The 26,140-nt window shown below is 38.2% G+C and overlaps 3 protein-coding genes across 4 annotated transcripts; all 3 read left to right on the top strand.

Annotated features, from left to right (window-relative positions):
• Nucleotides 1-3,351: 3,351 nt before the first annotated feature.
• On the top strand, nucleotides 3,352-4,894 carry LOC137174233 (uncharacterized). Its single transcript, XM_067579411.1, has 6 exons — nucleotides 3,352-3,422; nucleotides 3,534-3,875; nucleotides 4,039-4,080; nucleotides 4,219-4,332; nucleotides 4,451-4,485; nucleotides 4,625-4,894. Exons 1-6 carry the CDS (start codon nucleotides 3,362-3,364, stop codon nucleotides 4,745-4,747), a joined length of 717 nt encoding a protein of 238 aa, XP_067435512.1. The 5' UTR covers nucleotides 3,352-3,361; the 3' UTR covers nucleotides 4,748-4,894.
• Nucleotides 4,895-15,209: 10,315 nt separating this feature from the next.
• Nucleotides 15,210-16,751, top strand: LOC137174230 (uncharacterized). 2 transcript variants are annotated; one of them, XM_067579408.1, is made up of 5 exons: nucleotides 15,210-15,266; nucleotides 15,503-16,070; nucleotides 16,189-16,320; nucleotides 16,399-16,442; nucleotides 16,558-16,751. In XM_067579408.1, exons 2-5 carry the CDS (start codon nucleotides 15,542-15,544, stop codon nucleotides 16,681-16,683), a joined length of 831 nt encoding a protein of 276 aa, XP_067435509.1. In that variant the 5' UTR covers nucleotides 15,210-15,266; nucleotides 15,503-15,541; the 3' UTR covers nucleotides 16,684-16,751. The 2 variants fall into 2 exon arrangements, with proteins under 2 accessions (XP_067435509.1, XP_067435507.1); XM_067579406.1 differs by having other exon boundaries at nucleotides 15,214-15,266; nucleotides 15,369-16,070.
• Nucleotides 16,752-18,312: 1,561 nt separating this feature from the next.
• LOC137174231 (uncharacterized) lies at nucleotides 18,313-20,629 on the top strand. Its single transcript, XM_067579409.1, has 5 exons — nucleotides 18,313-18,452; nucleotides 18,596-19,294; nucleotides 19,414-19,539; nucleotides 20,034-20,077; nucleotides 20,440-20,629. The coding sequence occupies exons 1-5, from the start codon at nucleotides 18,398-18,400 to the stop codon at nucleotides 20,557-20,559; spliced, it is 1,044 nt and encodes a 347-aa protein (XP_067435510.1). The 5' UTR covers nucleotides 18,313-18,397; the 3' UTR covers nucleotides 20,560-20,629.
• Nucleotides 20,630-26,140: the final 5,511 nt, after the last annotated feature.

Here is a 26,140-nt window from a genome sequence, read left to right as displayed (position 1 = left end):
TAAACATGCAACATCAGTGTTAACTTGATATTCAAAATCAAAACAAAACCACAGTGCAAATGTCAGTTCACTGTTAAAGCAGTTGTTCACAATTCTCCCAACATGTTTGCATAAACTTAATTTACTCTGACACCAAAAATGACGTACTTCCCTTTTCAGGCTATTTAACTTGATTAATCATTAGATAACAGCTTGAGATTTCAAATATTCAGTATTTCAACAAACATCTACACTTTTATATATTATAAACAGTTGTTCTTAAATATTGTGGTTCAACCCCTAAAAAAGGATTAATTGTAGAAAGGTTTGATATTTCAAATATTAAGTATTTCACAAAACAAAAGCATCTATACCAAAGGTTATAAACACCTATGCATTTCTAGATCTTTTCGCAACATACCAAAAATATATACATGGACACAGAGTGCGGTATCGCTAGGCAAAATGTTAAATTTGTTTTTAGGACTATCTCCGTCAAACAAGTAAACAAGAAACTACCAATCTCAAGAATTAACTGAGAACCAAATACCCCGCAATATTTATTTTATAGCCTACAGTCTGCAGCACAGAGTGGCTGATTCCATTCCAGAAAATATAAACAGGACAGCTGACATTCTGTCTATAAATGTAAACACTTATAGACAGAATCACAGAATATTTAACCATGTTAGTAACTGGATCAAGTTTGGTTCTAGATAGTAAAGAAACCGGCCTTCAAGAACATGCTTCACAGATTGGACAAACTATATGAGCCACTAGGAGAATATATTCCTCACACGTCTTGACTTAAATAAAGGCTGTAACGTTACATTAAGCAAAAAAAGTGAGCTGGGTTGCATAGACTTTTTTTCTCTAATGGATATGTGGTCAAACTTTAACATAGGAGCCCATCTGCCAAATAAAGTTGCTCTGTGACTTACACTTGGTGAGGTGTATTTAATGGTTTAAAAGTTGCCACTAGATGGTATAACCCTCATGGCAATGGCTAACAATATAAACTTACTTATGCTGGAAAGAATGTCCATCTTCTTCTTCTCTTCCACAAATTTTATGAACTCTGAACTACACTTCTCACATGGCTGCCAGGACCCTCTGTCACTCTGTGCCACACTACGACTTCTCCGTATAGTCATCCTCAGAGGTGACAAATGCAAAATGCCTTAAAATAAACCAAAAACAATGTAAGTTAGCATGTAATTGTTCTAAACAATACATTTTACAAGAAAATAAGATATTGCCTAAGATGCCGATATAAATCCCGCTCTTGAAAATGTCATGTTTTCATTGGCATTGTGTTTGCTTTTTCAGTGCATTTAGAATTAAACTCTTTTAACTATGTTTAACTTCACTGTAATGAATTTCATGTTATCAATACAATTCCAATGTTCCAATCATTAGAATCCCATCTATAAAAGGGTGGGCAATGCATTCCCAAGAGAGGTACAAGAGAAATTAGACTCAATGTTAAGACTATCTGTACATGGTTACCGGGATCCAGAGGTGGAAGTAATGAATTACATTTACTGTTGTTACTGGAAGAAAGTTGTTTTTTTGTGTACCTGTACTTTTTTGAGTATATTTAAAAATCTGTGATTTTACTTTTACTTAAGTGCTTTTTCCCTAAAGTATTGTACATTTGAAGTTGAATTCGTTACAGAATCAACACAAAATCACATGAAAAAGTCCTGATAAGCCATGTGAGAATGGAAAAAAAGACAATCGCTGGTGTGTCAGCAGCCTCAGGAGAGCAGAGAGGTGACACTGTACTCAGCTGACACTCTGGAAAGCATACATGTTGACTGGGTACATTCACCAGCCTAGAGTCAGGGGTTGCACCTGGGCCGGGCCTAGCAGTTTGTGAACAGTAAACAACGCAGAATAATGCAATAAAATAAAGAATGACATCAATATGGGGTATGGTTGGCATTATTGTACTTCAACATAGTTTAAAAAAATGTTGCATTTACCTTAATTAATCGATGATTTATTGCACCACCCGGCGAGTAAGCTAAGTGACCGTGATATATTTTTAATTGGTAATCAGTTGTATGCACAGGCTACAAAGTGCCGTCTATAAAAATTGATTTTATTGTTGATTTGGACACGAGGGCTCAGTGAAGTGATGTTGTTCCACTACTTTTGTTGGATTTACATTTAATGCAATGTATTTGGTAGCCTAAAGGTGGTCCAGTTAAAAAATGTAACATGTAATGTAGTAACATCTACTCAGAGTACATTTTAACTGACTTACTTTTTACTTTTATCTGAGCACATTTTTACATAACTATTTTTACTTGAGTAAAGGATAGGAATTAATAGATTTTTCCACACTACACTGTAAAGCAAGCAACATGATATCTGCATAGAAGCTTTTCAAAAGAATACAGTCCATAATAAATGAAAGCTGACATCAAAGCTAGTCATCCTTGCCCTTCGTGTTTAGGCCTCATGCATTGAAGGCTTTTAATTTTCCCTTTATCAGTTCAGCTGTCAGTCTGTCCCCACTGTTGAGTCCATGGGTCACTTTTCCTTGAACAATGGCTACTAAAGGCCAGTGTTGTTGAGTCTGGTTCAATCAGACTATGGTTCATTTTCCACCTTGTTTGTGCAGTTCTGAACACACAACTGCACCAAAACTACTACTAGAGGAAGTTGTCTCAGTCTGGTCATAAATTAATTCTGGGACAGTTTTTTGTGGTGGGAATGTGATCTGACCTAACTACAAGAAAGTTTGAGCTAAAAGGCTCTTGTGACTAGGTGCACTTTGCATGCAGATTGGACTGTGACTTTTTGATAAATCGGCAGATAAGACCATCTTCAGGAGAGGTCTTCCTGTGTTTACAGTCTCGCTCCTGCCCCAGACACATCTGACCAGTGAGAGGAGAGAAGGTTCTCACATAGTTATTAGCGATGTATTTTGGTTTGCTTTAATTTTTTTCTGTGTGAAAAGAAAACAAACTCAGGAGAAAACACAACAAGTTTACCTACTCAGACTCTTACCAACAAGTGCATATATTGAAGGCAACTACTTTGGGACATTTTTCAGTGTGGAGGTTAACAAAGTTTATAAATAGTTTCTTTGTAAGATTACCATTGAAGGCTAACTATTCATGCATTATTGTATTGTTGTTGATTTATGGGCAATTATCATAACTTTAGATTTCATTTTCAAATAACAGCCTGAAGAATACATTTATATTGTATTATGATCATTATAATTCACTCTTTGGGGCTTTGATTTTGCTTAAACACTTCTTGATTGGATAATTTATGTGGCCAGTGAGAGCAACGGTATTAAAAACATCCCGCCCCTCTCCAACAAAGTCTCTCTACAAAGTGAATAGCGTGTCATTGCAGGAAGATGATCATGTGCACAATGAGGAGCTTTATCTTGATAACAGCTTTACTTCTCTGCAGCCTCAGTAAGTACTGGCATTGAAATATTAAACATCTACATCTAAGGTGTAAGGCTTTAGGTCCCTGTTGCTTTATCAGCTGAGGAGTAAATCTCCTGTTGTCTCTGTGTGTTTCAGGCTGGATCACTGTCTCAGTTTCTGAGTCTCAGACTGTGGAGGTCCGGCCTGGTGAAGAAATCACACTGCAGTGCTCCGACATCTCCAGAACTCCAACTCACACATATTGGTCCAGACTTGTCAAAAGAACCAATATTAGCTGTATCTCCTCTATGTACGGATCTGGTGGCAATGCTGAATACTGTGATGGATTCCAAAATGGGAAATTCAAAATGAGTTCCAACGTCTCTACTGTCTCTCTTAAAATCACGCAAGTGGATTTATCCGACTCTGGGCTGTATTTCTGTGGATTTTACATGGATGGACGTACAGTACTTAAAGTAATAGATTTAAAATTTCAAGGTAAGAATGTTTTCAGTTTTCTTGTCTCTTGAGTTTTTTGGTATATAGCAAATTTAAATTCTCACCGTTGTATCCAACATATGTGATTACTTCAGCATTATGATTACAAAGCAATTGTTTCAAAATAACATCCAGTTTAAATCAATCTTTGTTTCATTTCAAGGTCACGATGAATTCAGTGTTGACGTGGACAGTGAGTGTAAAAGTAAGATTCTCCTACAATTTTCTTTTATTGCACAAACTGTCAGTCAACTGAAGGTGAAACTAGATTGAGTTTTAATGTTAGCAGGGTGCCAAAACACTAAAGCTGAAGTAGAATCTGCTCTTTCAATCTTTCTTGTAGAAAAGTCTGATGGAATAACAAACCTGCTGCTGCGTGTGGTCTTGGGTGGTCAGACTGTTCTCCTTGTTATGATTATCATTGGTTTGGTTGTCAAAATCAGGAAACTTCAGACAGGTACTTGTGAGAGCTACTGTATCTTTTTATATGAGGTTTTGCATGTCCTATTTTTGTTTTGTTTGAAATATGATAAATGTCATTAATTAACTGATCACATGTGTTGTCTCTCGTATAGCTCCTAATGAAGAGCAAAATACACCACAGTGTGAGGTGAATCTAACTTGAAAATTTTCTTTTATGTATTAAAATGTAGAAAGTGTTACAGTCACTTCAAGTGATTTATCAGTTATTTCTTTTAGTTTTTCCTTACAAATGTCAGATGAGTGATTGTAAATATTTTAATTTGCAGAATCTGGGCTCTGATAACCTGAACTACGCAGCACTGAGTTTCAATCCAAAGCCCAAAAGAATCCAAAGGCCTGCATCAGGGAGAGAAGTGGAGCCAAATGTGATTTATGCTGCCACCAGATAGACTCAGGAAGCACCTGGAACTGCAGTTTAGAGGTTAATTGATAACTTGTTCCAGTATATCACTCTACTGTTGTATTTTTGTACAGCTGGCAGGTGGGAGAAGCAACTATCACCATGTCAAAAAAATCCAATTTGTAATAAAGATATATTTGTGGCAAATTTGTAGTCTTAGCACTGAGTTTTATTTCTCACAATTGTTTATTTTCCTTTATTTATTTAATCTGCCTTCAATCTCAATGTAAAAGCAAAAGAATATGATTGGTGTTCGATTGAGGAGGGGTCAGTAAGGACATTGATAATTGTCAGATTAAAGAGAGTTTAGATGGAGTTCTTCAGTGTTACTGAGGTCATGTTGGTTGTTTGACAGGAAGAGAGAGTGCAGTGTGGTCTGAGCTCAAGTAATGCCTGTTTGCATACAAATATGGACATGTTTTGATGCCCTGCTTGTTATTTTCCATTGTGGTGATAAACAGGAAGACTGGCATTCAGTTCTCTGCATTATAACCATACCTATCAAAGGTCTAATGATTTTTTTGAAAAAATAATATTCCATCAAAATAATTTATTAAAGTCATATTTTAAAAGCTTTTTAGAGATCTAACTGGTTCGTCTAAATTCACATCATGTATCAGCTTGTGTCTTTCCATGCTGGAAAGATGTCAGATAAAAAAAGGCCCACACACAAGTGTTTACTTTGTTAAACTGTGACCAAACTCAACATATGAATGTGAAAAATTGTGCATTGCGGTTGAAACACACTATGAAAGTATAGTACAATACATTCAGAAATGCACCCTGTTCCTTGCTGCAGAACATTTGAAATTTTAAGGCAGGAAAACATCTTCAATAACAGCTTTATGTTTGTAGTCAAACTGCTGTACAGTGACTAATGATAATTCACTACTCTGCCAAAGTAATGTATATTACTCACGCTGTCAATCAGGTGTGAGTCAGGTGATTATCAAGTGATTACATCTTGTGTAAAATTGTGGTTATGAGCAGTGAACACACCTTACCCACCCAATAAACTGACATCTATTTCTGAAGCTCATCAAATGTTGACCAAACCACACAACCCTACATCACTCTGTAAGCGTCATGTACTACAGTTTGGGTTGAGCTGAATAGTCATACTATAGGCCTACATTACACCACTATGGGTAATACTCCTCTCCAATCACATGCACGCAATCGCTCACTGAAATTTGCATGTACATAGCCGGCCAATCAGGACGCTCCTACCAATTACATGTGTCCCACCCAAAACCACTTCAGCGGACAGCATGGGAGTGGTCGGGGTCCATCAGTAGATGTAAGCCTGTGCTTATAAAACTAGGTTTACAATATCGTAACCTTCATTCTATCTCACACAGGCTCCGCCCTCTACTGGACTCTAGGTGTACAGTAAGCAGGGCCGAACAAATGTATGCCCTGCCGTGCCATATCCTCAGACTGCCTTACTGAGCCCGGCCAACCACAGGCTAGTTGCCTTACTCACTTACTACTTTATCATCCCAGCCATTTAGCGGAGCAGTAGGGGGCCAATTAATGGCAAGTGGCCATGTAGTCGTGTATAGTGAAAGTGAAACCAAATCACAAAAATCCATTCTCTTTGTTTTCCTAATAATCTGACAAAAACACAAGGAGAAATCACTTGGGTGTAAATAAAGGCAAAGACAAGCACATTTTGCATTGACTGAAATGTTTTACTCAAAACACACCTGAGATAATAATAACACAACGATAACACATAAGTAAAAACAGTAAAAATGTTCTTAAGTACTGAGAATGAGTTCTCGTACATGGAGGTGGAGGCACCTAATGTCGGTGAAAGTTTCAGGGCAAGCAAAACAGTGGGCATGGCCCTGTACTCCATGTTATTCTGAGAGGAACAGACTCACAGAGTACTCACTTTCATTGTATAATTGTGGTGTCCGTCATCTGACTAAGTATTGTTAACATGCTTAGTATTTTACAAATGAGAGGGTTTTTTTATGAACGCGGTACTGATATGCAAAAATTAACTACATGGGTTATATTTCTATAAAAAAAATAAATTTCCTGTGGAGGCAGTGGACAAGTAATGTAATCAGTGTTTGCCCAAACATAGTGTAACACCGGTAACACCTTTACACATGGTCAGGCCTACATTGGTATGCTCAGAACAGATGACATTGGTAAGTGTATGAGCATCACCCAATTCACTAGTTGTCATCACCAGCAGTCACTCTGTTATTGCCAGCATGTCTTCATTGAAGAAGTGAATAATAATAGAAACATTTTCCATTCCAGTACAATATCTGGTTCCATCAACTTTAAGAATGTAACACAATTCCCCGATCGCCTTCACAATTGCCTCTGTGACAATGTTGCCCATGACAGCATCTTTGGGACAGTTTTTACAATTTCTGTGAGCTGGAGGTCCTTCCCAATGTTAAAATCCAGCAAAGACACGAATAATCCACTTCCTCCATCCTCCGTATTGTCAAATGCCTCAACTTTACCCCTCAATGGAAACTGATTGGCAACCAGGAACTCCACAACGTCAACCAGAGAGGAAACATAATATTGATTTCTTTTTATTTGATCTGTATTCCGTAGAGTGAAGATTTCTTTACCCTTTTCAGACCGGCTTTCTTTTTCTCTCCATATGGTGTAACAGCCCATCTTCTCCTAAATCACCCATGGTGGTTGTTGTGTCAGCCTCAACAGCACCATCAGGATGTAGCATCAAGACTTGGAGGGCTAAAGTCAGCAGTAGCTGGTTCTCTATACTGCTACAATATGAACCGTCCAGATCTCTCACATCATCAGGGACAGGTTTCCTTTCTCAAAGGTTCTCAAAGTCTATACTAAACATGGAGAAGCAGCATTAAGTTTTCATTGCACCCCATATCCCGAACAAACTCCCAGAAAACATGAGGTCTGCTCCACCTCTCAGTTCTTTTAGTTCAAGGCCTTAAAACTTTTGTGTTTGCCACTACCTTTTCTTAAATAAAATTTAGGTCTACACATTCATATCTTGCACTGCAAAGTTACTGCAGTGTAATTTTTAAGTTTTGCATCCCATGATAATTATTTAGTCTTCTTATTTCCAACAGAATGAGGAATCTGGTGCTTTGCAGTACATGGCCCTGGACTTCAAAAAAAGGCAACGCAAGAGCAGGAGACAGAGGAGCACAGAGAAGGAGATGATTTACTCTGGACTGAGAGTGTCAGACCTGGACTGATGTTTACTGTTCAATCAAACCAAACCTTCCAAAACCTGCACTGCTGCTGCTCTCTCTCTGGTTTTGATCATCTTAAATCATGCATATGCTTCACTGCACCATTAAATGTTTATTCTAATAATAAAAAAAATAGGTGGTTTCTACATTTTACATCTAACTCAGTGAAATCAATTATGTTTGATATATGATGACCTCCAATTGATGATAAAAGCAAAGAACCACAGATATTGAGATATATATATTTAAATCATCCAGTTCTTTTTTATTTCTCATGACTAAATGTATAGTTTAAACATGTTTTTCTTATTGATTACAATAACTTGGGAGTCCATAGAACAATAAAATACAATGATAAATAAATACACGATATCTAAAAAAAGAGCATTTACAATTAATGCACTATATAAGCTACAATGGTTTTGTGTGACATTACTGTGCCGTCTTCTATTGTACATCTTTGGTTGTGGATGAAGTCAATGTCAACAGTTGTGTGCAGTTAAGCTCTCCGTCAGTAGGGAGCAACAGTCCACCTCCATATGTCAGTATACAGGATGTCAATTCATATTCCATCATGATGCTTTTTTAAAATAGATATAACTGATTACGTAACACACAGACTGTTGTGACCACCAGATAGCTAAAACTGGAAAGACGTGATGTCAAATATCTTTTCTGAGTGAATTCACCGCAGAGAGAGGCTGAACTGCATTTGAACATTTCAGAGACAGACACTTGCAAGGTGTGTCCTGTTTGCTCTTAAAATACTGTAGCCATCCGCCCACGGGGGGATGTGTCTGGAGGTTTAGTTGTGGTCGCCTGACATAAAAAGCTTGCTTTTACCCTTCGTTCAGAATGCTCCGGTGTCTTGGATGCAGCGAATAGATTGATACAAATGGATATGCCAAAACTTTCTTTAAATTCTATTTTGACTTGATCACTTTTTTGATGCTTAGAAATAAAAAGTGGTGCCATACTCAGATGATAAAAACTCATGATCACATATTTGTATGGTTTGGTGGATGTTTTGTTCAAACTTAAAGGTTTGCTGTTTCTCTCTTCCTCTCAAACTCTCATCAAGTCAGTGAGCTGTTTTCAAGCGGTAACAGCCGAGTGACTGATGAGAAAAAGAAAAAAAAAGTCTCGCTTCTGAATTCCCGCTCTGGTCAAGCTCTCACACTGTTCTACCCAAGTGGTTTTCTCGCCCCCCACCCCCGCCCTCCTAACAGGATGTCTATGTGGTTTCATTTGTGATGCTGTTTCTTGTTTGTTTGTTCCAGTCGCTTCACTACAACGCCTCTGTTCTTTCACTGCTGATTCTGATGTATATTTTTACACTTTAATGTCTGTTGGGTTAAAAACCAATACACAAAGTCACACTTTTAACTTCATCTAAACAATACAGCAATGATAACAATCCATCCACATTAGTCACACTGCTGACTTGAAGCTGTCACACCAGTTATAAAGTAAGGAGGAGGAGGAGCTCTGTGACAAGGTCACTGGAGGCCTGTCTTTGCTTTCTCTCTACTCTGTAACCACATGGCTTTTGTTCCTGTTTTTGAAATATATATCTTTATAAATGTTAAGAGAAACATATTAAAGAACAATAATGCAAACTTGAACAAAGCAACTCTCTAACTTAGTGTCATTTGCAGTGTGCAAATAGCAAAATGCTTCCGATTGCAACACAAGCCACTAAAAGGTATTTGATCTTCGTGTTATACAGTGCAGAAGTACAGAGGAAGTATATTTGCCTCTAACAGACCTGAATTCACTTAATAATGCCAACAGTGCAGTGGAAAATACAACATTGCCACAAGAAACATGGGCTGACCAAGCTGGTGGCCTGGTAGGCACCTAACAGTTTCTGACCTATTTTCACCAGTTATGAGAAACAACTTGACTACAGAAAACAAATTCAAGATTCAAGATCTTTTTTAGTATCATTTTACAACACAAGGTTGCACAACAAAATGTAGTCTGTAGCCCCTCAATGCCACTCACAAAAACAAAAACCACAAAAAATGGACCAACAAATAACAATGAAAACTATTTTTTATGTTGTAGTGCAGAGGATGAATTGAGGAGTCTCAGAGCCTGAGGAAAGAAGATTCTCTGTAGTCTGGTGGTATGACAGCAGATACTTCTGTATCTTTTACCAGATGGCAGCAAGGTGAATAGGCTGTGGTTGATGTGGGTATTGTCTTTTAAAATCCATTGGGCTCTATGTAGGCTCCTCACCTCACCAATATCAATGATGCTTGGTAGATGGGTACCAATGATGGTTTTAATCAACTGCTGCAGAGCCTTCCTGTCTTGCAATTTTTGACTGAGTCATAAAAATAGTGAGATGAGATGTAAAAGATCATTTCTGGTGTAGAAAACCACAACAGCAGTGAGGTTTCTCTGCCTCCACTGACTCCTGTTATAAAGTCTCGTAAACAGCATAAAATCTAAAATGTAAATGGGCTGTACTTGTATAGCGCCATTCTAGTCTTCCGACAAATCAAAGCGCTTTTACACTACAAGTCACATTCACCCATTCATACGCTGAATGGGTACAGGGGCTACCATGTCTCAACCTGCCCATCAGAGGGATTCAAATCATTCATACACTGCACAGCCATCAGGAGCAACTTTGGGTTTCAGTATCTTGCCCAAGGACACTTCAACATGCAGACTGGAGGAGCCAGGAATCAAACCGCTGATCTTCCGTGGACGACCCACTCTACCTCCTGAGCCATAGCCGCCCCTAAATATGATCTCCCAAAATATGCAACTGGTTTCCAAAAGTTGACTGAAAAAAATAATGTTTATATTTGGTGGCCAATTTAAAGTTCAAATAAAGTTTGATGAAGTTGGAAGTAGAACTTCAATAGGGAGTGGCTTTTTAAAATATTTATCGATAAAAGACTCCACCTCAAAATAGCTTCTATAAAAATTGTATATAATAGCATATACTTCTGTGATAAAGAGTCTTCAGTTGTGGTTTGGATGTGGAATGTTCAAGCATACTGTAGAAAACACACAAACCACACACAAAAACACAATTATGTGATAGTGTTTTGTTCTAAAGTTTTTAGCAGTTGGTCCTTGTTTAGTTTGTATTGTGCATCCACACAAGGACGTACATGTACCCATGAGAGTGGTGCAACTCACATCCTGCTGTCAATTTCACACTAATCCACTGATCATCAGTTGGCAGCAATAACACGTCTAGAAATGTATGTGCCAACAAAGGCAAGGAATAAGAAGAGTGTTGGCACGCAAACATGTAAACAATGCATGCATTCAAAATATTTAAAAAATTGGCTTTCAAATTTTTGATGTGGAATGAAATGTGTTTGACATTTATTAGACTAGACAAGGATACACACAAGTTCTATGAACTGCCTCCTAAGTCATTTCACAAAATAAGCTCATAATGATACTGTAGCTTCCACATTGTCTATACTTGTCAAGGTTGCAACCATGCATGCAGCAACTCTGTGTGGCTCCGTGGAGGAAGGAGACTCTGCAGGTCAAAGGTATTTGTTTTGAATAAATAAAGGAGGAGCTGGTTGTATAATGAAAGCTGAGCTGACTAATAATAAGAGCATCAACTGAAGAAAGTCAAACTTAAAGTAAACCAAAATAAAAAAGCAAAGTACCAAACTAAAGTAAAAGAGTCCTCCAAACACCCTTTTTTCAGAAGTGCAGCTCAAAAACGTCAGTAGTGAGCACTTAGCTCCAAATGACATTGAAATAACATTGAAGACATAACACAGTGCAGAGTTGTGCTTGGCAAACAGCTACATGCTTAACACACTGAAATCACAGTTAACATTTACTCTCAGTGATCCATCTCTACCTTTTTTGCTTTTCTTTAAAGCACCGTTTAATTTCTTCATTGTTGGGTGTATGGTTTGTTGTTTCAGTTTAGCTTTGACTCATCTGAGAAACACTGAAGATTAGGCCGTCCTACTGTCACTTCTCGGGAAGTATGAGCTCAAGTTAGAAGAGTGTCGGTCAGTAATGGCTCATCTCTACTGAGTAAACAACCTTCTTCTTTCACCACAGCTTTGTTAAAGCATGTACGTACAGACCACAAAGATCAAAAGACATGTTTGAGTCACACACAGCAGCCTGCTTCTGCTAGGCAAAGGTCTTCTGCATGAGTTGACAGTGCTGTTACATCTTTCAGGGCGAGGCTGAGGGAATTAGACAAAAATACTAAATTGTACTTAAGGCGTGAGAACAGATGCAGATATCTGACAACAACCAGACCATTTCTTTCTCACTTCAACAGAAACACAAGCTCCTACACAATTGTACAGTATAGACACACAAGTGTACATGAGCAGTGAAATCTTTTAACCACGTGTTACAGTCAAGTACCCTGAGTCCATTCAGCCCTCTGTAGCAGCTAATGTTTAGAGGACAGTACCTGGATTTTTGTATGTTTTAGGTCATGTGCTACTTTAAATTACTACCACCCCCTTTCCAAAGCCTGCACTTGAATGCACCACTATACCTGGGCATCATTTTGAAACAAATCTTACTTCCAACTGAATTACCATGCCAAAATGATGTAATTCTGACAAAAATAGATCCAAGCTTCATGAAATAATGAAGTAACAAAAACCAACAGCTGTATGGGCAGCAAAAACACATTCATCAGTCTTAACACTACAGTATGTTTTAAGAAATGGTTAGAAAACATACAGACGAGTTACAAGTTAAAGGAAAAACTGGTACAGGCCTGAATGCTTGACGCCTACAGTGAGGGGATCTGGTGGCTCTGTTATGCTTTGGGGGGCATTTTGCTGGCATGGTTTGGGTCCACTTGTTCCCTTAGAGGGAAGGGTCACTGCAAATCAATACAAAGGTGTTGAGTCATCACCTTTATCCTATGATGAAACTTCTATCCTGATGGGAGTGGTCTCTTCCAGGATGAAACTGCCCCAATTCATAGGGCATGAGGGGTCATTTAATGGTTTGATGAGTATGAAAATGATGTGAATCATATGCTATGGCCTTCGTCGTCACCGGATCTCAACTCAATTGAACAACTATATGAAATTTTGGACTGACGTGTTAGACAGCGCTCTCTACCACCATCATCAAAACACCAAATGAAGGAATATCTTTTTGAAGAATGGTGTTCCTCAGCCTTGGCATTGATTTTATAAGTCTCTGGAAGTCTTCTGGAGGGATGAACACCATTTTTCAAGCAAAATGCCCCTCAAAGCACAGCAGAGCCACCGGATCCCCTCATTGTAGGGGTCAAGCATTCAGGCCTGTACCGGTTTTTCTGTTAATTTGTCACCTGTCTGTATGTGATTTGTCATAGGTATGATAAAAGATAAAATTGTCCACTTTATCTCCTGTTACAAATAGTAAAACCAGCTATCTCAGACAGTTTTGTTACTAGCATAATAAAAGTTATCAGTGTTAGCTGTTTACTTTCCACAACAGGAACTCATTTATTATGAGTATAGTTATGTTTTTAATCATGCTAGCAGTTTGGCTCTAAGGATGGCAATGTTGGCTTAGTTGGTCCACCACCTTGGTCTTTGGATGGCCATGAAATGTTGTACAAACATTCATGGTCCTCAGAAGATGAAGCCCATTGACTTTGGTGATCCCCTGACTCTTCCTCTATTGCTAACATGAGGTTGACATTTTTCGTGTTTGTGTTTTTGAGGGAACATTGCGAAACCCATCAACAGAGAATGTGATATGCCTACATATAGCTATGTGTAATAGAATAGGAATGGAAATGAGGCCATCTCAGAGTGTGGTGCTCTCTTCCATTTCTTCCCTTTTTTTATCTTAACCTTCTTCCTCTTTCTACTTACAGAGATTTTTTGAATGCTGCACTTGGCATTGAGGGATAACCATTATATATAATATAATGCCTCAAATAGATAAGGTCAATTTGATCAGCAGAAGGCAGTAATCAGTGGTGGAAAGTACTAAAGTACTGTGGAACCACTGTATGAACCACTGGACTAAACTAACTGTAGTTCAAACTAGCTCCACCTCCAGCAGCTACAACAGTAACATGCTAATTACACACTGATGCTTCAGTATTAATAATATAATGATGTCATATATAACAATATATCAGTCAGAGGGACCAAACCACTACTTTTACTGTGATACTTTAACTATACTTTGCTGATAATATTTATGGACTTTTATTTAAATAAGATTTTTCACGCTGAACTTTTACTTGTAATGGAGTTGTTTTACGTTGCTGTATTGGAACTTTAGGAAGTAAAGGATCTGAATACTTCCTCCACCACTGGCAGTAATGAAACATCAAATTAATGCGGTCTGCCATTAAAAAACACCAAAAGAAGAACAAAAACAATGGCCCTTGAAAACATTGGTGTCACTCATTCTTTACATGTGGTTTCATCTGAACAGACAACTTCTGATGTTGATGTGAACAAGTCAGTGGGTGTTGTCCCATTCCAATAAAGGGTTATGGGAATGTATAAGGACTAGAGACTAGGGACAAGGGACTAGGACTAAGGACTAAGTCCTGGGACAAATGCCACATCTGACCTGAGAGGCATCACCGACTTGTAAAGACATATGTAATTAACTGTAAGTTATCAACATTAACTTTAAATTACTTTACTGGATTACATTACTTGAACTGGTTTATTTCTGCCTTCTGCCCACACACTCCCTCCCTTTTTTTATGTTTTATCTTATATGTGTTATATATGTAATGTTAATGTAATGTTATGTGTTTTTGTCATGCATGAGCTTTACTTTTTTTGCTTTTGTTTTTAAGCACATTGAGTTTATAGTTTTTAGTAATCCTATAAATAATCATATATACACACCTAAATCTAACAAACAGAACAAACCTGTGTCATGACTGAAGAATACAGCATGTTTTTCCAAATGGAAATAAATCAACTCTAAGCACATTGCATATTTTGAAAATATCAACCTCCACGCCTCCATTCAAAAATGGACTTGAGAGAATTTCCTTTTCATGTTATACAAGCATGTTGTCACACTTGTTGTCCTCCAGTGTACAGCAACAAGAATATAACCAAACAGACTCGACCAGCACCAATTACACCTCTGGTCACCTGATCACATTGATCTTTTGGAAAAGAACAAATCGCAATTCTGACTCTAGACCAAACCAGTCACCTTAGCCAATCACAAACAGCCTTTGTCTCCTATAAGAGTTGGGTGCATTCGTCAAAACACAGCACACAGACTGCAGAGCTTCAGAGATGATGCCACTTTGCATTCTACTTGCATTTCTCAGTCAATTATGTGAGTATTTTACACATTTTCTCACCATTTCTACTTGTAGGAATATAATTTTGAGGGATTTTGTGGTTTTGAAAGTATACATATATTTTGTTTCTTATGCAGGTCAGGTACCAGCTGTTCACAAGATCTCAAGTATAACTCAGGATAGTGGTGTCAAAACAGCCAAAGTTGGGGGAAATGTTACTTTGCAATGCGTCTGTCAGGATGATTCTGTAACTTTTATCTTCTGGTACCAGCAAACATTGGGAGGTAAACCTCAGCTCATATCATCACGGATGAAGCATGGGACAGAAGCAGAGATCTCCCCCGAGTTTAGGGAGAGGTTTCAAGTTCTTGCAAAAGGTGGAGAAAGTATCAATCATCTTATAATCACAGACCTTCACCTGTCAGATTCAGCAACATATTACTGTGGGATTTTAGAATTCAACGCAATTGAATTTGGACAAGGAGCTTTCCTTCATGTCAAAACATCACTGTCCAACATCCAGGCTGCTGTCCATCAGCCATCATTACAGCCATTTCAGTCAGGAGACTCTGTAAATTTGAGCTGCACAGTACACGCCGAACCATGTGTAGGGGAGCAGAGCTTCTACTGGTTCAGACATGGTGCGTCTCAGCCTGCAGTCATATACCCCAGAACAGGACAATGCAAGAACATCTCAAATGAAGAGTCTGTCACAAAAAGTTGCACTTTAAACCTTTCTATAAAGTCTGTGAGCTCCTCTGATGCTGGGATCTACTACTGTGCTCTGTCCTCCTGTGGGGAGATTGTTTTTGGAAATGGAACAGAAATCAAGATTGCGGGTATGTGGTGGCAGCTGATGTTGCATAACATTGTTTTTTTTCATTTTGAAGAAGTCATGAATGAACTCTTGTATGTGAAATGGGATTTGATATATCTCTTCTCTTGATTGCATGTTAGGAGTCTCGACTAAAGACTCCATTCTCCTGGTGTATTGTCTGAGTGTGGCATTGGCAGTTTTCATTATTGTGCTCCTTGTCTTGGTTTTCATTGTGCACAAGTTGAAGAAAAACCTGTGCTCTGTCTGCCATGGTAAGATTTTCAGAATCAAGGTTTTCAAAATGTTGCCGTGTTGACCTGGCTTGATCATTCCTCTATTCTGATTTGCAGGAACTGTTTCTCATCTGACATGTTCTGCAGCCTCTGACGCTGCGGTAGGTGAAATGAATGTATAATGAAAAGCCAAATTCAGTCCTATAGAATTAAGCATCATATTTGTTCCACTTATATTTCTTTCATTTTTTCCTATTTTTTATTCGTCATTACCAGAGCCAAGATGCAAACAGTCTCCATTATGCTGCTCTGAGTCTGAACAGGAACAGTGAACGACACCGCCGAGAGGACAATGTGGAGAGTGTTTGTGTGTACTCTAAAATAAAGAGTAGAAAAGAGTGAAGTAGAACTTTGCTTGTCAACAATTCACAAGAATAAATGTAAATAATATGGAAAAAAAGAAAATAAAACATTTTAGCAAAATGTGTTTGCAGTGTTTTTGGATAAAATACATTCTGAAAGTGTTCCTCAGTCACACAGAGAAACCTCTTCGTAGAAACAATATGGAGGCAGATTTAGACAAAGCAGGCTCATGAAAATCCCCTGTGTTCTATTAATACCTTCTTCTACCAGAAATGTCAACAGAGATTGCACCTTTTTATCTAGCCGGCTCTCACCATTTACCTTTCACTCTTGCGGTGAAGTTGGTGTGAAGTACAGAGAATAAGTTTCCATTGGTGGAAACACAAGTCCCTAGCTTTAAAACAGGAAGAGTGGCCTGTAGCATTCAGGTCACAGCGTCTTACACCTCAGCAAGCCCAATCTCATGGGACTGTGAAACAAGTATCATGTCCAAGGTGCAGAAAACAAATGACTGAAAGGATTTTTACATACTTTCCACTCAAAGTATTGAGATGTATTTACAGAAGAGTACTCTGAGTGAAGCTTTCATTTCAGTCTGTTTTCTTCTTCTATAAATAACAAACAAAAAGTTTCAATCATCCATAACCGTTGCACAGTTTCACTATTTCAGTAAAACTCAGGCCCAAACTTGACCCAAAGCTTTGCTTTTTAGGAAACATCCGATTTTGCAACTTTTTGAAGAAATTGACATATTATGCAGGTCCACAAGTCGAACTACATGAGGTTTTTCTGGTTAAAGAAGTTGAAGTAGTGGATAAAGTCACATTGCACAGAACATACAGGAACATTTCCAGTGGTTCCTTCACTACTTTTTACATCAGTGGTGGGCAATATGGCTGCCATATAATATCACAGTATTTTTTTATTTAATGAAATATTTTCTGCTGCTGTCAGCATTAGAAGCATAATGTGCATAATGAAGGAGATCAACTTTCTTACTGTTCACACAACCAAACCGGCATTTTACTACATGTCTTGCAGCACATTATGAATACGACTCAACACAAATAAGCACAACTTCATCTATATCATCACTAAAAATGTCCATAAGAAAGAATATTATAAACAGGCTACTATAAGGAGGTCAGAGGTCAATTTTAAATCTTATTTTCAACCTTTCCATTATTGCTAAAATGTGTATTTTGTAACATCACAGATTCTAACCAATGAATAAAAACACAGTTTTAAGTTTAAATTTATCAACTTGGTGTCAGGGAGAAAACACACATATTATATCTGTCCTATGAAATCAATAAGAAACAGCAGGTCTGCAAATACCGAACAGTGATGGGAGAAAGGTCAAGAAGAGCGGTGTTAATGGTCAGAGTTGCCACAACCAGTTTTATACAGTCTTATCTTAAGACTGAAAAAACTAAGCTAAAAGTAAGAAGGCTCCTTCATTTATACAGCAGATGATCCCGTAGTTTTCTCATGTACATTCATGCATATTCAACCACATTAAGTTTGGAAGATGATCATCACAGTCGTGTGTAAAAAACTGAACTCGCAACTCTGCCCTCTTGGAAGCAGTCCCTTCTAAACCAAACATGAACACTGTAGGAGGCACTGAACAAGCGATCAATGTTACTTTAACAGAGTCTTTTCTGATTGGCCAATCAAACACAGCCTTGTTCCTCTGAAAAGTAGAGGATGTATAGAGATTCTCTCCAATGATCACAGTGGTTACAACAAAATGACATCTCCAGTTTTTGCTTTGTATGTGACATGTCTGCTCTTGGAGAGAATTGGTAAGCTGCATCTTTTACATTTGGTTTCCTTTATATATCGATATTTTTTATTTGTTCTGTCATATATTATGTATGTTACAATATGCTCCCTGTCATGGTGTAAAGTTAACTGTGTATTTGCTTGGTCTCCATTTTCTCTTCAGCTCCTATTACATCTCTGAATACATCATCATCTTTACACTTTGAATCAGTTAATGTTGGTGAAGACGTGACTTTGGAATGTTTTTATAAAGATAATGTTGCAGTGATGTTTTACTGGTATAAACAAACTCTGGGACAGAAGCCAAAGCTGATGTCTAAATTCTATAAACATGATCCAAATGGCACTTTTCAAGGTGAATTTAAGAACCATCCACGCTTAGGACTGGAAACTAGCCCTGGTAAAAATCACATGAAGATCTCAGATGTGCAAATTTCAGACTCAGCTACTTACTTCTGCGTAGCTGGCTATTCATATGTGTATGAATTTTTAGAGAGCATTATTGTCGGTGTAAAGGATTCAGGTTCAAACATCCAAGCTTTGGTCCATCAGTCGGCATCTGAGAGCATCCAGCCAGGAGGCTCTGTGACTCTGAACTGTACAGTACACACTGGGACCTGTGATGATGGAGAACACAGTGTTTACTGGTTCAAAAACTCTCAAGAATCTCATCCAGGAATCATTTACAAACATGGAGGCAGGAATGATCAGTGTGAGAGGAACAACAACACACAAACACACACCTGTGTCTACAACTTACCAATGAAGAGTCTGAATCTTTCTCATGCTGGGACCTACTACTGTGCTGTCGCCTCATGTGGACAGATACTGTTTGGAAACGGGACCACATTGGATTTTGAGCGTAAGTAACTTTGTAGCAAAGGTGGCCTCATTTGTTAAGTAGTGGAGGAAACTTTATAATCAAATTTGATGAACAAAGAAAGAAAACTCTGTAATGTCTCCTAATGTTTGGATCTGCAGATGAGGAAGACTCTCTTGTCTTGGTGTATATCTTGAGTGGAGCTTTGGCACTCACCACCATCCTGGTTGTTTTCCTGGCTTACACAGTATATACAATGTTCAAGACAAACAGCTGCCAATGCACAGGTAGGCTAAACTGCAGTTCCTTATATTTGGAGTGTGTAATGTACATGATATTGAAGGGCAGCAAGGTGGACATTAGCAAAGATTTAGATTTTAACATGTTCATTTGTACATTGAAGAACATGCACATACCATGAGAATATACTGTGTATTTTTTATTTTATGTTTCATCAGCTGCAAACATCATCAGTGTTGAACTGTTCACTTCTGCTTCAGATTTATAGTCAAAAAATCCTGGAAAAATGAGCCAGTCAAGAACGATATTTTTAAATAAGGCTCTGAAATGAAAACAGTATTCTAAATAAATTGATGTAAATTTAATATTCATACTCAAATCTGGCTTTTATTTAAGCGCCGCCTCGCCCTGCAGTTTCGTGTCTGTCACATTTCAGTGATCGATAAATCAGAAGAACTGGTTCATTACTTTCAGTATAAATGATCAAACTAAGTTAAAAAGGAATTTTGAAAAACAATTTTGTTGTTTTTTTCATGACTAGACTCGCAAGCAAGACCATCAGCTGCCGCGGCTCCAAATGCAGAGGTAGGTATTTAAGTGCTCTAATGTCACTGTAACATATTTTACAGAATGAAAACAGAGCACAGGGGAAACATAATACAATACAAGAAGAGCAACATTTGTTAACCAATTAAAAATAGTGCAGTAAGTGCTACATACCCTTGTAAAGGTTGATTGTACATTGTAAAACAGCTTCCAATGGTAACTGTGGGAGACTTCATTTGTTGTTGTTGTACTGGATTACATTTTAAGCTTCCCAAAGGAAGTTATTTTTGCAGGAAGTTGTATTGATTTGCATGACAGTGAACAGAAGTTGCTGATACTTTTTTCAATGTTTGTCTATATCAATAATGAGACAAACACTGTTTTATTTATTTTATTACCAGGGCTACCAAGATGCAGATAACCTCCATTACGCTGCTTTAAGGGAGAACAAGGTCAGCAGGTCAAGACGACAGAGGGACGACACTTGGACTGAATGTGTTTACTCCGGTGTGAGACAGTAGAGCTGAACATGTTTCATTTGTACTTTGTGTCTCTGTGACTAGAAGAATGAACTGAATATAATATAACCAAATAAACACTTTCTTTCAGTTACAGTTGAGCCAGGGTTCTTTGATGTGATCTGTTTGTCAAAGGTGCGATATTTCCACTCTCACTATACCTGCATTTCACAATGTACAAACACACGACCACACACAACACATCTCTGTGGTGTTTGTGGAGTCAGATATTCGGAGAGAGTTTGCAAGCCTGGAAAATGAACATTAAAACAAAGTCAGTACTGTGCCATCTGTATCAGTCTCTAAGTGCTGCACTGTTAAAGGCATGATGTCACAATGTTTTACAAAGCAAAACCATCATCATATGACAGAAACACTATTTCAGAGTCAGAGGGACACATCCAGCTTGTTGTGCTAACATCCTGTGTGTCTGGTACAGACGAGACTCCTCTCAGGTGTGGTAGCACGTTCAGAAACATCAGAACCAGCCCTCTCACAGCAGTTTGGCGACAATACTCATCAATATGTGTATTCTGAACACACTCTTGCACTGACACTGCCTGTTGTTCTTCACAAGTTGTTTACAGTAAATTAGCAGATTGCACATCACAAACCCAGAGATGTGAGGATCTTTTTTTAGCTTCTGTGTGGTCGGCAGTTGAAAGATTCACTCTCAATGTACTTCATGTACTTCAGTAGGACCCTCTGCTCTCTTTGTGGTTTTAAACAGGAAGTCTCTGCAGTGTTTTCATGCACAGCCGCCACACAGTATAACTCTAATGCCCAGACTTGATTAAAAAGTTATTTTACTGATGCTCTGTAACCAATTTTCATATTGTGTTATATTAGAGAACTAAAACTAAAACATTTCAAATGTCCAAAACTAAAAAAATAGTAACTAGTAGCTCATTAGTTACTATTTGGTTAAACGCATTTGGTTAGAGGCATCCAATATTGTCAGTGTTTTATCAAAACCAGTTAATGTACACCAGCTTTTCATCATGTCCAGCCATAGAAATCAGGTATTTCTGCCTGCCAGAGTTGTGCCAACACACAGGCATTACATTCACTCTTATATCAACCAAATGGTGGCCATGACTGTGCCATGTGTGCTTGAGTAAGAACAGGTAACGCAATAAACATCCCCAGATAACAAGTTAATGTAGACCTACTACTGTGCTGCCGCCTCATGTGGACAGATAGTGTTTGGAAACGGGACCAAGATGGACCTTGGCAGTAAGTAACTTTCTAGCTGTGGTTTCATATGTGGTTATGATTTCTACCTACTCAATATTCCTACAGCTCTGTAATGTCTCCTATCATCTGAATCTGCAGATGAAGTGGACTTTGTCTTGGTCTACTTCTTGTTTGGAGCTTTGACATTCTCCACCATCCTGATTGTTTTCCTGGCATATGCAGCATATACAATGAACAAAAACTGCTGCCAACGTACAGGTAGGCCAACTGTTATTTATTACTGTTGATAGTTTGTATTCATGCACTTAATATTGGAGGCACAGCTATTGGAAGTTGATAAGAACAACAAGTCAATCAAATCAAGACAAGAGTGTTAACATATTCCACCACAGTGATTACTTCCACATACTGTAGGAACATATTTTCATGGTTTATCAACTAGAACTTCAAGTTTTTATTTATCAATTCATAGGAAACTGAGCCAGTCAACAAGAATATTAACTAAAGAGGCCATAAGTTAGAAACTTATGATTGATTTATATCTATCATGGTGCAATGGTTCATTTTCCATCATGTTTGAGCACCAGCTTAGTGCATTTTAAAAGCTTTTATTCTTTTTTCACAACTCAAGAGTCTCAAGAAAGATCTCCAGTGGACTCGACTCCAGATCCAGAGGTGAGTGTTCTTAGAGTTGTACTACTACAACAACAATATACTGTATATTACAGCATGACAACATGTACAGGGGATGGACACAATTCAGTACAATCATCCTAAAATAAGACATAATAAGACACAGGATGTATACTAATGTGGTGATTGCTTCATACTATATTTTCAGAGTTACAGAGATGCAGACAACCTACATTACACTGCTTTAGGGGAGAACAAGGTCAGCAGGTCAAGAAGACAGAGGGATGACACTTTGACTGAATGTGTGTACTTCAGTGTGAAGCAGTAACCTGGCTGCACTTATAGAGGACATGACTCTCTCAGTCTGCCTATCAACCTATAATGTATTTTTAAGTTGTGATTTTTCTCTATCTGTCTTTTTCCTTACTTGACAAACAAGGCAGTGAACTTTAACGTTATTTGGTCCATGTTTGTGGTTACTTGCTAATTTAAAAGCAGATAAAGCTCTGCCACACTAAGGTAGTTCGCCATCTCACTGTGCTACAAATGTTACTGGTCGGAGGGACACAGTCAGAAAGGTATTGCAAACATCAAGCTTGTCGGATGCGGACGTGACTCATTCCCCACATGGTTACAGCCTCAGAAACAACACGTTGGGCCTTCTCATGGCAAGATGGCAACAAGACCTACCAACATGTAATTTCCCATTTGTCAGATAGTGAGAGTTCACCCAAAGCTTACCCAAACTGTAAATGTGTTTATTGTACATCACAAACCCAGAGATATAAGAATCTTTTTTTTAGCCTCTGTGTGGTTGGCAGTCAAAAGATTTACTCTCAATATACTCCAGTCATGTACGTCAGCAGGACCCTCTGCTCTCTTTGTCTTTGTGGTTTCAAACAGGAAATCTACAGTGTTTTCATGCAAAGCAGCCACACAGTCTAACTGTAATGCCCAGAGCATTTCAGTAGATTGTATCAGCAAATCAGCACCAAAGAGCTGAGACATGATTTAATAAAATAATAGACATCTACACCTAACAGCTCTATAACATTAATATACTGTATATTCTTGGTTATCAGATTGTTTTTGTCAACATCATTTAGAGTGCTGTGTAACTGTATTGCCAAAACACTCATGACTTTGCTGTTAGTATAAGCTTCTTATTATGTCCTTCTACTAAAACCTGTATTTCTGCCTGACAGACAGTTGTGCCAACGCATAGGCATTACATGTACTGTTGTATCAACCAAACAATGGCCACTGTACGTGTGTTTGGGAGAAGCAGCTGAAACAATTTACATCAGCATATATAAAAGGTCCTGCTAGCAGCAGTGTAAGCTACTTGCAGCCATAATAACCAGTGCAAACAAAATGTTATTTTCTTACAAGGTTTGGTTAAAACATCACACTGCCTTCTTCTTCCTGTCGCAATGACTCTTTCTTTCTTTGAGCAAGGTTTCAAGCCCCATGTTGACCCACACACTGGCACTTCATGTGCTGCCATTGGCAACAACATCTAACAAAGACGTACAGTCCACACAGCAGAGAACGCAGGCAACAATTATGGATATTATAGACATGCCAAACATATAACTGATACATGGAATATTGAAAATCAGCAAATTGTCACTTTAATAGCCCATTAACATGAAACGCCTCAGCAAAGAAGCCACAACTACTGGTTGGGGGCCATTGTAGGCAAAGCTTCTTTTTTTTTTAACAATAATCAATCATATCAGATCAATCAAATAAGAGTGAAAACATCACTGTGTATTACAGTTATTGAAACCATACAAAGATCTAGTAATACTAACATTAGTGCAGGTTGCATCTTTAAATCTAGCCAACTCTCAGCATTTACCTTTATCGCTTCTGTGGTGGGAAGACTGACCTTTTGACTGAAATATGTGATAACTTTCAAAAAACACACTGTTGAATAAAGTGTGAGAGACGATTCTACTCATGGAACAAGTGATTTGTTGGAGTCAGGTTGTAATTTCACGTTGAATAATACAATGTAAAGTAAAAGAAGGAGGGACAGTGGATGGACAGAAAATATACTGAACTCCGCAAATACTAAAATACTGAAAAAAACTAGTGAGTGGGGCTACTTTCAGCCTTTCTTAGTTTAACCTAACCAAAATCCTGACCCTACCCTTGGCCAAGTTGTTTTAGATGCCTAACCTCTATTAAATTTTCAGTTCCCTAATGTTTCATTTTACACAGATAAAAGGTGTTATACTGTCAAACAATCCTTTTGGGGTACATAAAATAAATCTTCATACCCACACAATGTAATTTGGGGTCCAAGGTTTGCACTTGTGTCTAGCTCAGCAGTGTTAAGATGTGTTTACTGGGGTCAGTGTAGTAGACATTCATACAGCACCAAAAGAGCAATTCAGTACTTCTTCAAAAATTTCAACAACCAAGTCTCTTAATCCACCTCATTTCAGTTTTCTACACTCAATTCTACAATTACCTGAGAGGAAATGTGTGATTATACATCCTGCCTCTTTGTCTTTGTAATTGCTTTTGGCTCTCAAAGTCCTCTCTAAATACCTGTTTAAACCTCTTCACACTTTTACTGCTGCTGATGCCGGAAAATAAAGGTGAGCGAACTGTGGACTAGAGTACTCTATTTGAGCATAACCGGACTCCACTGCACTTTTTTCAGCAAGTTATTCCTTTTTTGTGATTTTTAAACATTAGGCTTCAGAGTTATATTGTGGTTCTGGCACCTCTCTCCATGTGTCTTGTCTGGGAACCAACCAATTGACAATGGAGGCGGCGCTGAACTTGTGTTCATTGTTTCCAAAGTAAGACATGCAGTGTCACTTCTTGTTAGCCAATCAAACATTGTCTTCTCTCTAAGAGTAGAGAACATTTAGAGGTTCTCTACATTCAACAAGATATTTTGAACACGATGACATCTTAAAACGTATATACATTTTTGTTGCAACATTAAACTTCTATCATTGCACTAATTGCAAATCTCCTTTGTCTCTTTTCTCTTCAGCTCTGGCAACTAATCTGAAATTGTCCTTGGATTTTTATCAGCTAATGTTGGTGACAACGTGACTTTGCAATGTTTTTATGAAGGTGCTGTTGCAAGGCTTTACTGGTATAAGCAAACTCTAGGACAGAAACTAAGGATCATCTCTACCTTCTACAAGTATGAAAGGAGTGGCACTTTTCATAATGAATTGAAGAACAATCAATGTTTTGCACTGGATACTGAAACTGGTAAAAATTACTTGAAGATCACAGATTTGCACATCTCAGACTCAGCTACTTACTACTGCGCAAGTGGTTATTCATTTATGTTAGAATTTGCAGAGGGAACTATTGTCAATGTAAAGGGTTCAGGTTTGAACATCCAAGCTTCAGTCCATCAGTCGACATCTGAGAGCATCCAGCCAGGAGGCTCTGTGACTCTGAACTGTACAGTACACACTGGGACCTATGATGATGGAGAACACAGTGTTTACTGGTTCAAAAACTCTCAAGAATATCATCCAGGATTAATTTACACACATGGAGACAGGAATGATCAGTGTGAGAGGAACAACAACATGCAAACACACACCTGTGTCTACAACTCACCAATAAAGAGTCTGAATGTTTCTCATGCTGGGACCTACTACTGTGCTGTCGCCTCATGTGGACAGATACTGTTTGGAAACGGGACCAAACCAAAGGGTGAGTAACACTTTAGCAGAGGTTGTTTCATATAAGAAGTAGTTATTATTAC

Source organism: Thunnus thynnus, chromosome 22 (genome assembly GCF_963924715.1).
Source record: "Thunnus thynnus chromosome 22, fThuThy2.1, whole genome shotgun sequence".
Lineage (NCBI taxonomy): Eukaryota > Metazoa > Chordata > Actinopteri > Scombriformes > Scombridae > Thunnus > Thunnus thynnus.
The sequence above is the reverse complement of the archived record's forward strand: the minus strand, read 5'-3'. Positions and strand labels throughout refer to the sequence as shown.

What these genes read in the sequence shown, in the direction of transcription:
- LOC137174233 (XM_067579411.1), top strand. Translation starts at nt 3,362, where the DNA reads ATGATCATGTGCACAATGAGGAGCTTTATCTTGATAACAGCTTTACTT. An exon ending in AATCAGGAAACTTCAGACAG is followed by an intron (nt 4,333 to 4,450) that starts GTACTTGTGAGA and finishes TCTCTCGTATAG; the next exon opens with CTCCTAATGAAGAGCAAAAT. An exon ending in AAAATACACCACAGTGTGAG is followed by an intron (nt 4,486 to 4,624) that starts GTGAATCTAACT and finishes TTTAATTTGCAG; the next exon opens with AATCTGGGCTCTGATAACCT.
- LOC137174230 (XM_067579406.1), top strand. Translation starts at nt 15,224, where the DNA reads ATGATGCCACTTTGCATTCTACTTGCATTTCTCAGTCAATTAT. An exon ending in AACAGAAATCAAGATTGCGG is followed by an intron (nt 16,071 to 16,188) that starts GTATGTGGTGGC and finishes ATTGCATGTTAG; the next exon opens with GAGTCTCGACTAAAGACTCC. An exon ending in CCTGTGCTCTGTCTGCCATG is followed by an intron (nt 16,321 to 16,398) that starts GTAAGATTTTCA and finishes TCTGATTTGCAG; the next exon opens with GAACTGTTTCTCATCTGACA.
- LOC137174231 (XM_067579409.1), top strand. Translation starts at nt 18,398, where the DNA reads ATGACATCTCCAGTTTTTGCTTTGTATGTGACATGTCTGCTCTTGGAG. An exon ending in GACCACATTGGATTTTGAGC is followed by an intron (nt 19,295 to 19,413) that starts GTAAGTAACTTT and finishes TTGGATCTGCAG; the next exon opens with ATGAGGAAGACTCTCTTGTC. An exon ending in CCGCGGCTCCAAATGCAGAG is followed by an intron (nt 20,078 to 20,439) that starts GTAGGTATTTAA and finishes TTTTATTACCAG; the next exon opens with GGCTACCAAGATGCAGATAA.